This window comes from Phoenix dactylifera, unplaced genomic scaffold, assembly GCF_009389715.1.
Source record: "Phoenix dactylifera cultivar Barhee BC4 unplaced genomic scaffold, palm_55x_up_171113_PBpolish2nd_filt_p 000872F, whole genome shotgun sequence".
Classification (NCBI taxonomy): Eukaryota; Viridiplantae; Streptophyta; class Magnoliopsida; order Arecales; family Arecaceae; genus Phoenix; species Phoenix dactylifera.
The window spans coordinates 37282-50493 of record NW_024068235.1 but is presented as its reverse complement, the minus strand read 5'-3'; the positions used below and the strand labels follow the sequence as shown (position 1 = coordinate 50493).

At 42.7% G+C, this 13212-nt stretch overlaps 1 protein-coding gene across 1 annotated transcript; it reads left to right on the top strand.

The window, feature by feature from the left end:
- The first annotated feature begins 10664 nt into the window (after positions 1–10664).
- Positions 10665–12657, top strand: LOC120107460 (premnaspirodiene oxygenase-like). Its single transcript, XM_039120731.1, has 2 exons — positions 10665–11775; positions 11888–12657. The coding sequence occupies exons 1-2, from the start codon at positions 10882–10884 to the stop codon at positions 12503–12505; spliced, it is 1512 nt and encodes a 503-aa protein (XP_038976659.1). The 5' UTR covers positions 10665–10881; the 3' UTR covers positions 12506–12657.
- The last annotated feature ends 555 nt before the right edge of the window (positions 12658–13212 follow it).

Sequence of the window (13212 nt, the reverse complement as noted above, 5' to 3'; positions counted from 1 at the left end):
AAATTTAACAAACATAGATTTAACATGAGTAGTAGATAAACTTACAATTTTCTGTTTTTGCCTTTTAGGTTCATCAAATTTGTAATGTATAGATTTAGAAACAACAGAAGAGATTTTGCTTAGCTTTTGTTTCTGTTTATCAACATTATAAGAATCTGTTTTAAAATAATTAGAAACTGTTTTAACAAATATATTCTTGAAAGATTTTTGGGTGTACCAAGGTTGATATCCCAATCCAACTTTATCAAATTCAGCTATTTGATTATTTATCATTAGGTTTAATTTTTCAGAGCTGAAAGTAAATCTTTCAACAACAGGTTTCAATTTGTCAACTTCTTTATTTAATCTTCTATTATCTTCTGAAAGCAATTCATTATTTTTCTTAAGTTTATCTTAGCTTTCAGTGAGAAGTTGGTTTTTCTGATTTAGTTCTTTATTTTTCTCAATTAAGATTTTAGTTTCATTAGTATGTTTCTTAATTAATGTTTCATAATAATTGGACAATTTCAGTTTTTCATTTACTAGGGTTTTCTTTTCATTCGTCAGGTTCTTATTTTTACAAATGAGTTTCTTATGTTCTTTCATTAGATCAAGAAATTCATCATGTAACTTATCAAGTGTAAAATCATTTTCAATTTTATCATATACTTCATATTCAGAAGAGGAGACACTTTGTGTTTCAATACATACCTCGTCCTTGTGTGCCACAAGGCTTAGGTTCTCAATATCAGCTTGCCTCTCATCTTCTTCAGAGCTAATTTCAGATTCACTAAAAATGTTAGTACTTTCATATTTAGCCTCTAGCATATTCCATATGTCTTTAGCAGTTATGCAAGAAGATATGCAATTAAACTCATTCTCATCTAATGCACAATATAACAGCTTCATTGCTTTTGAATTTTGTTGAGCTATTTTCTTATCATGATTAGTGCTTGTGTGTAACCCATTGACTATAATACTCCATAGATCATAGTTATGTGCTTGAATGAAAATGCGCATGCGTGCTTTCCAATGTGTGTAGTTTATGCCATTAAATAGTAGAGGTCTATCAATTAATTGTCCCTCACTCATAGAACATCCCACTTGGGTTGTCATGATCTTTAACTCTTGATTGTGAGATCAATAATTACTATTGGAGCACCTTGCTCTGATACCACTTGTTGCCCAAGGTGACAAGCCAAGAGGGGGGGGAGAATTGGTTTCTTTTAATTTTAACTATCTTACTTGTGTTAAATGATGAGTTAGTGAACTTAAACAAATCACAATACAAACAACAAGAAGTATAGTGGTTCGGTGCTCTCCTTAGCACCTACGTCCACTCCCCAAGCGACCCCTTGGGAATTCACTATAATTCCGTGGATTACAGTTGGATTGTTTTCCGGGCTCACAATCCAAAAAATCTTTACACTTTGGTTTTTCGGGTTTACCAAAAACCTATGTTGGTTTTACGGGCTCACCAACGAACCTATACAATTGGTTTTACGGATTCACCAACAACCTACGTTGGTTTTACGGGATTACCAACAACCTATGTTGGTTTTACGGGCTCACCAACGAACCTTTACAATTGGTTTTTCGGATTCACCAATCAACCTATTCCGTTGGTTTTGCGGGCTAACCAACCAACCTTTACAAGTAGTTTAATAAACAAAGGAAGAAGATTTAAACTCCTAGATGAGCAAATATAACAATATAATCTACAAAGAAGAGTTTAGAGAATATTTATCGCTTGATGTGACTTCTCTCTTCTTTGTCAAGGATGCTTCACTCTTCAAGGGTGGAAGGAGCTCTTGATGACTCTTTGAATCTGCTCAACCACTTTCTTTTGATTCTTGAATGAAGCACTTGGATGAAGCTTGCCTTGCTAGGGTTCTCTCTTGAATGCACTTGATGTATTTTCCCAAAGCTTGCTTCCTCTGATGAATACTCCCTCTTAAATACTTCTCCAACCTCCAAATAGTTCTTCCTGACCGTTGGATTGAAGAAACTAGCCGTTTATAGCCGTTGGGAGTCCAAAAAGTACTTCTGCACAACTAGCCGTTATGCTTCTGCCCGTGTTTGGATCGGCTCAACCTGTCCTTGGGTCGACCCAACTTTCACTTGGGTCGACTCAAACATTCCTTGGGTCGACCCTCTCAGAATCTACAGAAACTTGAAATTCAGCCTTCCTTCACTTGGGTCGACCCAACCTTTCTTTGGGTCGACTCAAGATTCAGTTGGGTCGACTCAACTTCTTCTTGGGTCGACCCTAACAGGGTTTCCAGAGAACTTTTTCTGTCTTTTGTTCTGTCTTGCCTTTGGGTCGACCCTCTCAGGGTTTGGGTCGACTCAAGCTTGGGTCGACTCAACTATATCTTGGGTCGACCCTCTCAGTAAATCCAGAGAACCATTTTCTGTCTTCTGTTTGAGGATCTTGATGTTTGGGTCGACTCATGCTTTCCTTGGGTCGACCCAACTCACTGTTTATTTGTGCCATATTTGCAGAAGTGTGCCAAATATTTTCTTGATGTGCCGGGGTCAACCCAATCATCCTTTGGGTCGACTCAATCCACACTTTGCTGCATCTCAAGGTTAGATTTATTCAAATGAACAATGAAATGTATCTATATCAATTAATACAAAATATACTGAGAGTAATAAACTTATAAATGAAGTATCGATTTAACTTATAACATACTCTAGATAATTGCTTGTTAATCATCAAAATAACACTATCATCCTCAGTGCCATACACTCAAAATTATATAAAATATGCTCTATTGACTCTATGAACTAGTCTAACCTTAAGATGCAGGAAATTGTGAGTTGAGTCGACCCCAAAGAGGTTTGGAGTCGACCCTGATACATATGGCACGGAGTGGCACACTTGGCACAGAGTAGGAGTCGACCCCAGAAGAGGTGGAGTCGATCCTGGCATGTTTTGGAACGATTTGGCACCTACTTGTACAAATGGCACAGATGAACAGTAACTGAGGGCCGACTCCAAATATTCTTGAGCCGACCCCAACGTGCAACCTCAAAGAAAACAACTCTCTAGAATTTACCGAGAGGGGCGACCCTAAGTTTCCTTGAGCCGACCCCATGAGGAGCCGATCCCAAGAAGACTTGAGTCGACCCCAGTGGAGCCGACCCCAAAGAACCATGAGCCGACCCCAACTTGCAACCTCAAAGAAAATAACTCTCTGGACTTTACTGAGAGGGCTGACCTCAAGTTTCCTTGAGCCGACCCCAGGTGGAGCCGACCCCAGAAAGACTTGAGCCGACCTCAGTGGAGCCGCCCCAAGAGAACATGAGCCGACCCCAGGATGAGTGTCCAAAAACCATATCTCTGGAATCCCTGAAAGGGCCGACCCCAATGGAGCTTGGGTCGATCCCACTGTAACACGGGTCGACCCCAAGAAAGCATGAGTCGACCCCAGTGAAAACAGTCAAAAAATAAGGTTCTGTGGTTCCAGAGAAGGCCGACCCCACTGTTATTGGCGGAGGCCTGAAGGGCCGAGTCAGTCCTGCCGCCTGGCAGCGTGGATGCCTGGTATCTCTGGCGTGTGGGTTACACGTGGCGGAGGCCAGCTGGATGTCGGTCGAGTCGACTCGAGGCGCTTCGCGCTACAAGGGCCCCTGGACGGTTGAGGTATTAGAGTAGCGCCTTCACTAATAGCAATTGCTTTTGGTGTAATGGTAAGCGCTCGGTCCTACAATTGGTATTAGAGCCATGAGGTCTCGAGTTCGAGACCCAGGCATCGCGCTGGGGGGGGATTGTTAGCGGAAGCCTGAAGGGCCGAGTCAGTCCTGCCGCCTACCAGCGTGGATGCCTGGTGTCTCTGGCGTGTGGGTCACACGTGGTGGAGGCCGGCTGGGTGTCGGTCGAGTCGACTCGAGGCGCTTCACGCTATAAGGGCCCCTGGACGGTTGAGGTATTAAAGTAGCGCCTTCACTAATAGCAATTGCTTTTGGTGTAATGGTAAGCGCTCGGTCCTACAAGAGCCATTCATTCAGATGATCGCACCATCGGAAGCCACTTGCTCACGTTCGCGCCAGGGATTGACATCATTGTGGCTGGACGATGATCTTGAGCCACCAGCCTGAGTCGGGCCCCTGATTGGATCCAATCGAGTCTACTTCATTTTTTTTTTGTATCTGCTTTTGTTTGATCGAGTCAATTTGGTCATTTGCTTTTAGTCAAGTCAATTTGGTCAGTTGTTTTGTTATTAAACAAGTCAATTGAGTTAGCTGTTAAGTTATGTAATTGGGTCGAGTGATTGGATCAATTTTGGTATGTAATTAATCAATTGACTTAGTCAATTGATTGAGTTGATGTAAGGGCCCAAGTTTGGTATGTAGTCAATTGATTGACCTTATGTAAGGCCTATATAAAGGCCATCCCTCTCATGAATTAGGGCATTGAAGAATTGAATAAAATTGGCCTCTCTTTCTCCTCCTTCCTCCTCCTCTCTTTTTCTCCCTTCTTCTCCTCTTTTCTTCTTTCTCTTCTTTCTCTATTCTTCCTGCAGTGGTCCTCCATCAGCTGGACTAGGGCTAGGGCCAGGCCCAATTGCATAACGCGAACCCGGGGCCAGCGTGCGCAGGATGCGAACCCAACCCATTGAAACGGGCCAGAAACCTGTCCAAGCAGAGGACGGGCCCTAGGCCGGCGGATCGCGGGCTGGCTTGCCTGCCACCGGTGCCCTCCATGCTAGCCATGACAGGCGAGGCCGCGGCACACTAAGAAGGCGACCGATGGAGCTTTTGGAGCCAGAGCCTTTCACCGACGATCGTGGGGGGCCTGCGGAATTCCAGCTACTCCACTGAGGGCGGCAGTGGAGGCGGCAGCAGGCAGCGTGTTTATTGTATGTGACAAGAAATCTCTAAGGTGCGAAACACCTTACGCTAGCTTTTTCATCATAATTTCTGCAACAATACTCTCTTTCTTTGGAGAAACAAATATAGATTAGTTAGATGACAGGCATCAAGAAGTTGATTTGGATAGGTTTGAAGAAAGGTTCCGTGTGGTTATGGAATAAATTTGAATAAAGTGAGAGGATTGCTGCCAAATTGTATATGCTTCCACACCTTGACTAAACCAGCTTAGCTTGAGCATGACTTTGTTGCGGATTGAAGACGAGTGAGACAGAAAGGAAGCGAGGTGGAAGCTGGGCTAATGAGAGGGAGAGAACCGTGGTGGGAGATTTTTAAGCTAGGTTCAAGCCACTCCCTTGTTTCAAGGTTGCAGGTAAACCATTTAGAAAACTTTATTCCACCAAAAAAGCGTGAACCTGTTTAATCTGGAGTCAAACTTTACCAGTCTCTCCTTTGAATGAATCTGGTCCATCTAAGCAACTAGAGGATCTATTTGGTCTAACCTCCCCATTTCTCCCCCCAAAAGTCCAAAACCCCAATTCAATTAAAAATACTCAAGATTAGTTGAGCCTTAATATCCAAGCTCAAACTTGACTCAATAAGAAAAAAGCAATACTCAAGATCAACTCGACTTGAATCAAATATCATTAAAGTCAATAAACTCGATATATTAGTCATGTGTCATTGATAATAGTTACACTTAAGAGTGCTAAATAAATATTTTATTGTCATCAGATTAACAAGATCAGGCTCAATGGCATTTCCGAGTTTTCACATCAAGAACTTCTAATTACCTTTACGATTTTATACTTACCACATGTGAGAATAGGGCCTTAATGGGATGAAGTCGGCAGGCCCAACCGACTCCAGCCCTTGGCCCAGTAGAAGAAACGAAACAGGGGATCGCGATCCACCTTCCTCGGGCAAGATGGAGCGGAGGCGCTGCGGGCGCTCCGCGGCAACCCCACGGCTGCCCCATGGCCGTTTTGCGGCCGCTTGAATGGCTGTTGATTTCGCTCAACCGTCGCGAGAATCACGACAGCGAACAAATTGAAACCCACCTATAAATTTCTCTTCCTCCGAGCCACCACTGCCAAGCCTTCTCTCCTCCCTCTCCACCCTATCCTCCCTCTCCTTCTACTTCTCTTCCGATGGCTCGCATGCCACCCCGACCGAGCATCGTCCAAAGTCCTTTCTGTGATCCATATTTTTCTCTATTTCGAGATCAATTTCAAGCTGCCACTGTGAGATCCGCCACTTGACTGCCGAACCGAGCCACCCTCGTCCGAGATCCATTCCCTCTGTATACTCGCTAGTGAGCTCCCTTTCTCCTTGTTCTTCTATTCTTAGATAATCTATTTCGGATCCAACTAAGATTATTCTTGATTCCTTCCTCCCCTCCAGCCACTATAGTGGCCGCTGGCTGCCACTGCAGTCGTGGGGCCATCGACCTCCAACCACCCAGGCCCAGCCATCATCGAAGCTTCCTCTTCCCTCCTCCCTCTCTTCCTTCTTTTCCTCCTTCTTCCTTGTTTTCTCAACAGGATGAAGTACCCTTGTTTTGGGCCGTGATGGAGCCATGATTATTCATTTGGGTCCTATTTGAATTTGGGCCCAGTTCATTCATTTTGCGCTTTGATGGGCCGTACCCATTTTGGGCCCTGTTCACTTTGTTGGGCCGTGCCCATTTTGGGCCCAATCCACTCTTTGGGTCGTGCCCATTTTGGCTCTTGTTGGGTTGTACCCATTTTGGGCCTTGTTGAGCCTTGTTCACTCTGTTGGACCGTATCCACAGTGGGTCGAGTTTGGGCCTTATTCATCCTATTGGGTTATGCCCATTATGGGCTGTATATCTTTTGGGTCCTGTTGGACCCTATTCACTCTGTTGGGCCGTGTCCATCGTGGGCCGAGTTGGGCCATGTTCATCCTGTTGGGTTGTGCCCATTGTGGGTCGTATACCTTTTGGGCTCTGTTGGACCCTATTCACTCTGTTGGGCCGTGTCCATCATGGGCCAAGTTTGGCCCTGTTCATCCTGTTGGGCCGCGCCCATTGTAGGTTGTATACCTATTGGGCCCTATTCACTCTGTTGGGTCGTGTCCACTGTATGCCGTATTCATTTTGGGGCCGTGATTATTCATTTTGGGCCCTGCTCATCTATTATGGGTCGTATTCCGTTTGGGTTCTGTTGGGCTCTATTTATCCATTGAGAGCCGAGTCCGTTCATTTTGGACCAGATTGATCCAAGCAACCCAAGCCAAATATCTCTTTCTGATTTTGGTCAAATCGGACTAAATAGGCCAAGCTTCTTATTGGACCTAACTATGTGGATCAAGCCCGAAAGCTTAACTAGCCTTGGATCGTGTATCTCTTTCTCTTTTTAAGCAAGCCCACATTCTGACTAGGTCTAGTCTTTTTCTCTGATGGTCAATCCGAACCACTCAGACCAACCCGAAGACCAAATCCAGACCTAAACTAAGATTCTCTCTCCTCTCCTTTTTCTCTCTCTAAACATGCTTGAGGATCCTAGTGTAAGCCTTGTTATTCTTGTTGCTTGGATCCAAATTGACCCAGTTTGGTGACCCTAAACCGCCTCGGCATCCAAATGGTAGACCGGCCATTACTTCAGCCCCAATTAGATTTGACCGCTTTTGATCTTTACCTGATCCATTGAATCCTCTTGGCTCAGACTGACCTAAGCAATCGGGCGCTGTTATCTGACCAACCTGATCTGGGGGCATGAGACAGTAGTGTTTAATTTTGATTTCTAAAATAATATTAAAAATTAATAATATTTCAATGATATTAAACAGGTATATCTGACACGTCTGTCTGAAGTGGGATTTAAAGCAAAAAAAGGTAAGTAATTTAATACTTCAAAGTATATTTTTCCAAAGTACTTGGTTAAGTAATTATTAGTGGATTTAATTTTGATATATGTTTTGTAATTAGTTAAACGGATCAAGCATATTAATAATCATTTAAAAATTATGTTATATGTTATGATTTCTGGAAAATATAACTGGGCAGATTATGAAAAATCTATTTTATATACATGTATGTATTCTCAACATGGCTATAATCTGGTCCGACCAATGGAGATTATTCGTTGACCCTGTCGACTTGTAATCTGTGAGTAACCGATTTCGACACCGCGCTACCGTTGATTAGAATAGTGATTTTTGGACACCTTGTCACCGGTGATTAGAATAGTGGTTTTTAGGCACTTTGCCATCGGTGATTAGGATAGTGATTTTTGGACACCGTTAACACCCATAGTAGTTTTTGGCACTTTGTGCAACCTTTGCCACTGGGTTACATAGCCATAGCCTATTGATATTGAAATTCTAGTATCAGAGTTTTTGTGAAAATAATAATAAGTTTCAAAAAGAAAAATATGCTATTTATGATTTATTTTTCAGTCATTATTTTGTGTTTTGATTAAATATCTGGTATGCTTTGACCCCACTCTGGGATGTTATGTTGCTTGCTGGGATAGTGTAGCTCATTATCATATTTTTCTATTTTTCATATCCAGATGTATAGACGCCCGATCACTCAGAACTTAGGGAGTGCACTATATTTTCTGATGATTATTTCAGTTATTGGCATTTTAGATATACTAGTTAGAGTATTTGATTAATTTATGTTGACATATGGTATTTTGAAACTTAGAAGTTTGCTTTGAATAAATTATTGAAAAATAAATTTAGAAATTTATCATTGCTTTGATATGATCTGCAGCCTTGCATGCCTGCACAGTCCGCCGTGCAGGCTTGCGGCATTTATCACGCTCCACGCTCGGGGCGTGACACCACGACCATGCTCTAACCCGTGATCGATAAACCACAGTACCAAATTTCTGCCCAAGGTAAGGCTCTGCATAGGATCACATTCTTGGTTGGGACTAGGCTATCCATAGTATCGCATTCCTGCCTATGCCGAGGCTCTCCACACCATTGTCACACTTTATCCTAGTCGTATTTTATACTGAAACTCTAACAACCCCTAAGACCCGGTACTAGAGGATCTATTTGGTCTAAACTCTTAGCGACTATATGGTTCTTCGACTGGGATTTGGGCTATTGAAAGGATTTGGGCGGGGCAGTGGGTTTGATTTTGGATTCCTTATTTTTACTTTTTTTATAATTTATAACTCAAAAATAATATTTTTAATATTTTTAGAATTAAAAATTAAATTTGGTGACGGAAATTTCTGTCAATAATTCGTCACTGCCAAAAATAATTTTTTAAAAATTTATAAACACTTTGGTTACGATTTTTGTGACGGCTGAATTTGTCACTCTTTGGTTGCAATTTTGGTTATCAGTTTTGTGATAGATACCCCGTCACTACGGTGGTCACTAAATTTTGGCGCCCACCCTACCCGCATATTCTGTAACCGGTCTGTCACTAATCTGTCACTAAGTTCATACCACGGTGACCAAATTTTTGTCTATCACTAATCCGTCACAAAGAGTGAATGATAACGCACCATCACTAGTTTTCCGTTACTATACGCTTGTTTTCTGGTAGTGTTCTAAGCAACTAGGGGATCCATTTGGTCTAAACTCTTCCTCATACACCATGACCCATGGTTCGTGGGTAACATTAGTCAAGGTTCAACCTAGGACATTAATTTTGGAATACTCAAAATCAGCTCAAGTAGCTATCAATCACCTACTTTCCAAATAGATTGAATAAACCGGTAGACAAGTATGCTTGAGAGTTCAGAGTTCAGATTGAAGTGCACGCACGTTGCCAATTTTAAGCGCAACAAAATCAACAATGGCTTTCTTTCCTTTATCACTTGGTCCTACACTATAATTGATGTTTAGCTTCTCTTGTCACGTCATCGAACCTCTCTTTCGTTACGGTCGAGAACACGAGGCCCTAGATTCTAAATACACGGAGCTAAAAGGCATGGCTAACGGTAATATATTCTTCCTTTGATTGTTACACCCCAGACTTGGCCACATTCCTATCAATGAGAAACTGATCAAAGCTGGCAAGCGGAAATTTTGGAGTCAAACTTTACTAGTCTCTCCTTTGAATGAATCTAATCTTTGACCGAAGGTGAGGGGAAGATACAAATGAAGATAGAAAATTCAACGAAAAAACTAACCCTGACCTTCATGAAGCCCGTGATCAAAAAAAAAAAAAAAAAAAAAACTATAGGACCGTCTGAACGATTATCTCTTTATGAAATTTTTTGAGATCTTATTCTTAAGCAAATCCAGAGAGAAAGTTTTTTTTCTTTCTTTTTTTGAAAAACTTATTAGAAAAATCATAAAAAAACTGTGCCAAGGAGAAGAAAAGAAAGGGACAAGGGAAAAAAAAAAGCATCCTTTTTTTGACTCATTTTTCCAAGGAATATTATATACTGACACCCAAACAGCATCCAAGAACCGGCGCTAGCAGCCGTCCCAACACACACAACAATAATTAGAAGCAAGCTTTTCCAACTTAAAATCTGATACTACCGCACCCTGCTAGCGACCATTTGGTCCATCTAGGCAACTAGAGGATCTATTTGGTCTAACCTCCCCATTGCCAAAAGCAACCAGCCACTCAAATGACAACGTAAAGTCGCCGTCAAACGTAACCAGCAAAACGAACCACAGCCATACGAAGGCGTAAAAAATCAAGAATAAGAACAAAAGTCAACATCGTCTGCGGAAATTTTGAAGCTTCATAGTCTTCAATAATCGCTTCGACTTTCACTTAAACAACCGTATCATTATTTTTCCCATCAAACCTTGATCATTTTTTCGTCTCACTAGAAGAAAAACTTGACCATCACTTTCAGTACTGCTATAATTTAGTCTCGTGGCTCTCCGTCACTTCCGTGGAACAATGGTGGCGAATCAAAACAACATGTATGATATTACTCCTTTTATTTTTACAGCCTCCTTTATCTTCAAAAAAAAGAAACAAAAAGAATTACGACACTAGAATCGTATGCCCCCTATAAATTAAGAAGAGCATCAGAGCACATTACACTCAAACGCATCAGAGCACCAGCCATGGAACTCCAGCTCCCTTCCTTACCCTTCCTTTCCGCCTTCCTCCTCTTTGTACTCATAGTGATAAAGTTGACCAAATCCACAGCAACACGAAATCTGCCTCCGAGCCCATGGAAGCTCCCTATCATAGGTCACCTCCACCACTTGCTCGGAGCTCTCCCTCACCGTGCCCTCCGTGAGCTGTCGCGGCGGCATGGCCCTCTCATGCACCTCAGGCTCGGACAAGTCGATCACATTATCGTCTCCTCCCCGGAGATGGCAAGAGAGATCCTGAAGACCCACGATCTCATCTTCGCGTCGCGGGACAAAATACTAGCTTACAAGGCGTTCTATGACGGCGCTGACATTATCTTCTCGCCCTACGGTAGCTACTGGCGGCAGCTGCGGAAGATATGCGTTATCGAACTACTTAGTGCAAAGCGTGTCAAGTCCTTCAGCATACATCGACAAGAGGTGATGTCCAACCTAGTGGGATATATCTCCACGATGAACAATTCCCCAGTTAACCTCAGTGAGATGTTTCTCCTGACAACCAATACTATGACCTCGATGGTGGCATTTGGTACAAAATGCAAGCATGGGCCGAGATTCATATCAGCATTGGAGGAACTCCTTGAATTCCTCTCCGGATTTTGCGTAGCTGATCTATTCCCCTCGTTAACCTTTATTGACACTCTCAGTGGAGTGAGCTCAACGTTAAAAAAATGTCACAGGGAGATGGATGAGATCCTCGGGGAGATCATCAAGGAGCATGAAGAGAAGAGAGCAACCAAAAATAGCAGCAACGAGGAACAGGAACAAGGGGAAGACCTTGTCGACGTTCTCTTAGAGCTAAAAGAAAATGGTGGACTTGAGTTCCCCCTCACGCTCACCAGCCTCAAGGCCGTAATCATGGTCAGTATGCCTAACTATGCATCTAGCTTGTTCTATAAAAATGAATAAATAAATAAATAAAAGGCATGGCAATACATATTGATTCAAGTACCTATCTTTCCATTATTTGTAGGATATGTTCGGGGGAGGAACTGAGACATCAGCGACGACGCTGGAATGGACGATGGCAGAGTTAATGAGACACCCCGAGATAATGGAGAAGGCTCAAGCAGAGGTGAGGCAAGTTTTGAAGGGGAAGGCCAGGATCGAGGAGGAAGATATCAAAGAATTCCATTACATGAAGTTGGTGATCAAAGAGTCTCTGAGATTGCACCAGCCGGGTCCGCTGCTCATGCCGAGAGTCTGCCGTGAGACATGCCAAGTGGGCGGCTACAATATCCCTGCAGGGAGCAGGATTGTCGTCAACGCATGGGCTGTGGCAAGGGATCCGAGGTATTGGGAGGACCCGGAGAGCTTTATGCCTGAGAGATTCGATGGCAGCTCGGTGGACTACAAAGGTGGCAACTTTGAGTACATACCTTTTGGTGCAGGCAGGAGGATTTGCCCGGCGATGGCCTTTGGCATGGCCCAGGTGGAGATGGCCCTGGCCAACGTACTCTACTATTTTGATTGGAAGCTCCCTAATGGGATGGGCCCCAATGATTTGGACATGACTGAGTCCACTGGGGCAGCCGTGGGCTTGAAGTCGCCTCTGCGGTTAATTGCTACTCCTTACGTGCTGGGTAATTAGATGTTGCTTTTAGGGTAGCAGACTATGCTGCCAAATATCTATATGCACTATTGCAAGCCTGCCTTTATGCTCGTGGTATAAAAAATTATTGTGTCTTTGCAATTAAAATAGTGCTTTTATGGAGCAATAAAAGGTTTGGAAATAAAATAAAACGTTAGTTCTGCTGACCTCAAAGTCTTATGACTTTCCGTTATGCTATTGGGCATTTAATGTCACTTATAGATTGGGACATGTTATTGGGCACCATCCTTTTGTAGGTGATGATCTTGGTAATTGCACATTTCAGTCTCATTTTCATCCCCATTGGCGATGTTTGCTTATGGCTTCCCATATTGATGTGTGGTCATGAATTTATTTTGCTTTAGCCGTGTGATCTCCATGTGACAGCATTACTGTTTTTGTTGCTCCAAAGAGTCTTTCTTACGTGAATAAGCTTATTTCCTTAAATAGGCAGTGAAAATTGTTGATCTATATGGCTGTGCATGCATGCCACAGAACATGAGAAATGATAAGGTTGCATACATGCAGCAAACTACAGAACATATGACCTGTAACAGAACTTTTAAGGTAGTGAGATATCTTAGAGCCTGTTTGGATGATTGGATTGAAAATTCTATTGGATTCATAGATTGAGCCAGTACAACCAGCAAAATTATAGAATTATAGGTTGGCTAGGCCTATATTCATAAGTACCTAGGAATAGAATA

Excerpts from the sequence above, each read along its gene's own strand:
- LOC120107460 (XM_039120731.1), top strand. The coding sequence starts at position 10,882 with ATGGAACTCCAGCTCCCTTCCTTACCCTTCCTTTCCGCCTTCCTCCTC. Across the intron at positions 11,776-11,887 it reads GCCTCAAGGCCGTAATCATG|GATATGTTCGGGGGAGGAAC; the intron begins GTCAGTATGCCT and ends CATTATTTGTAG.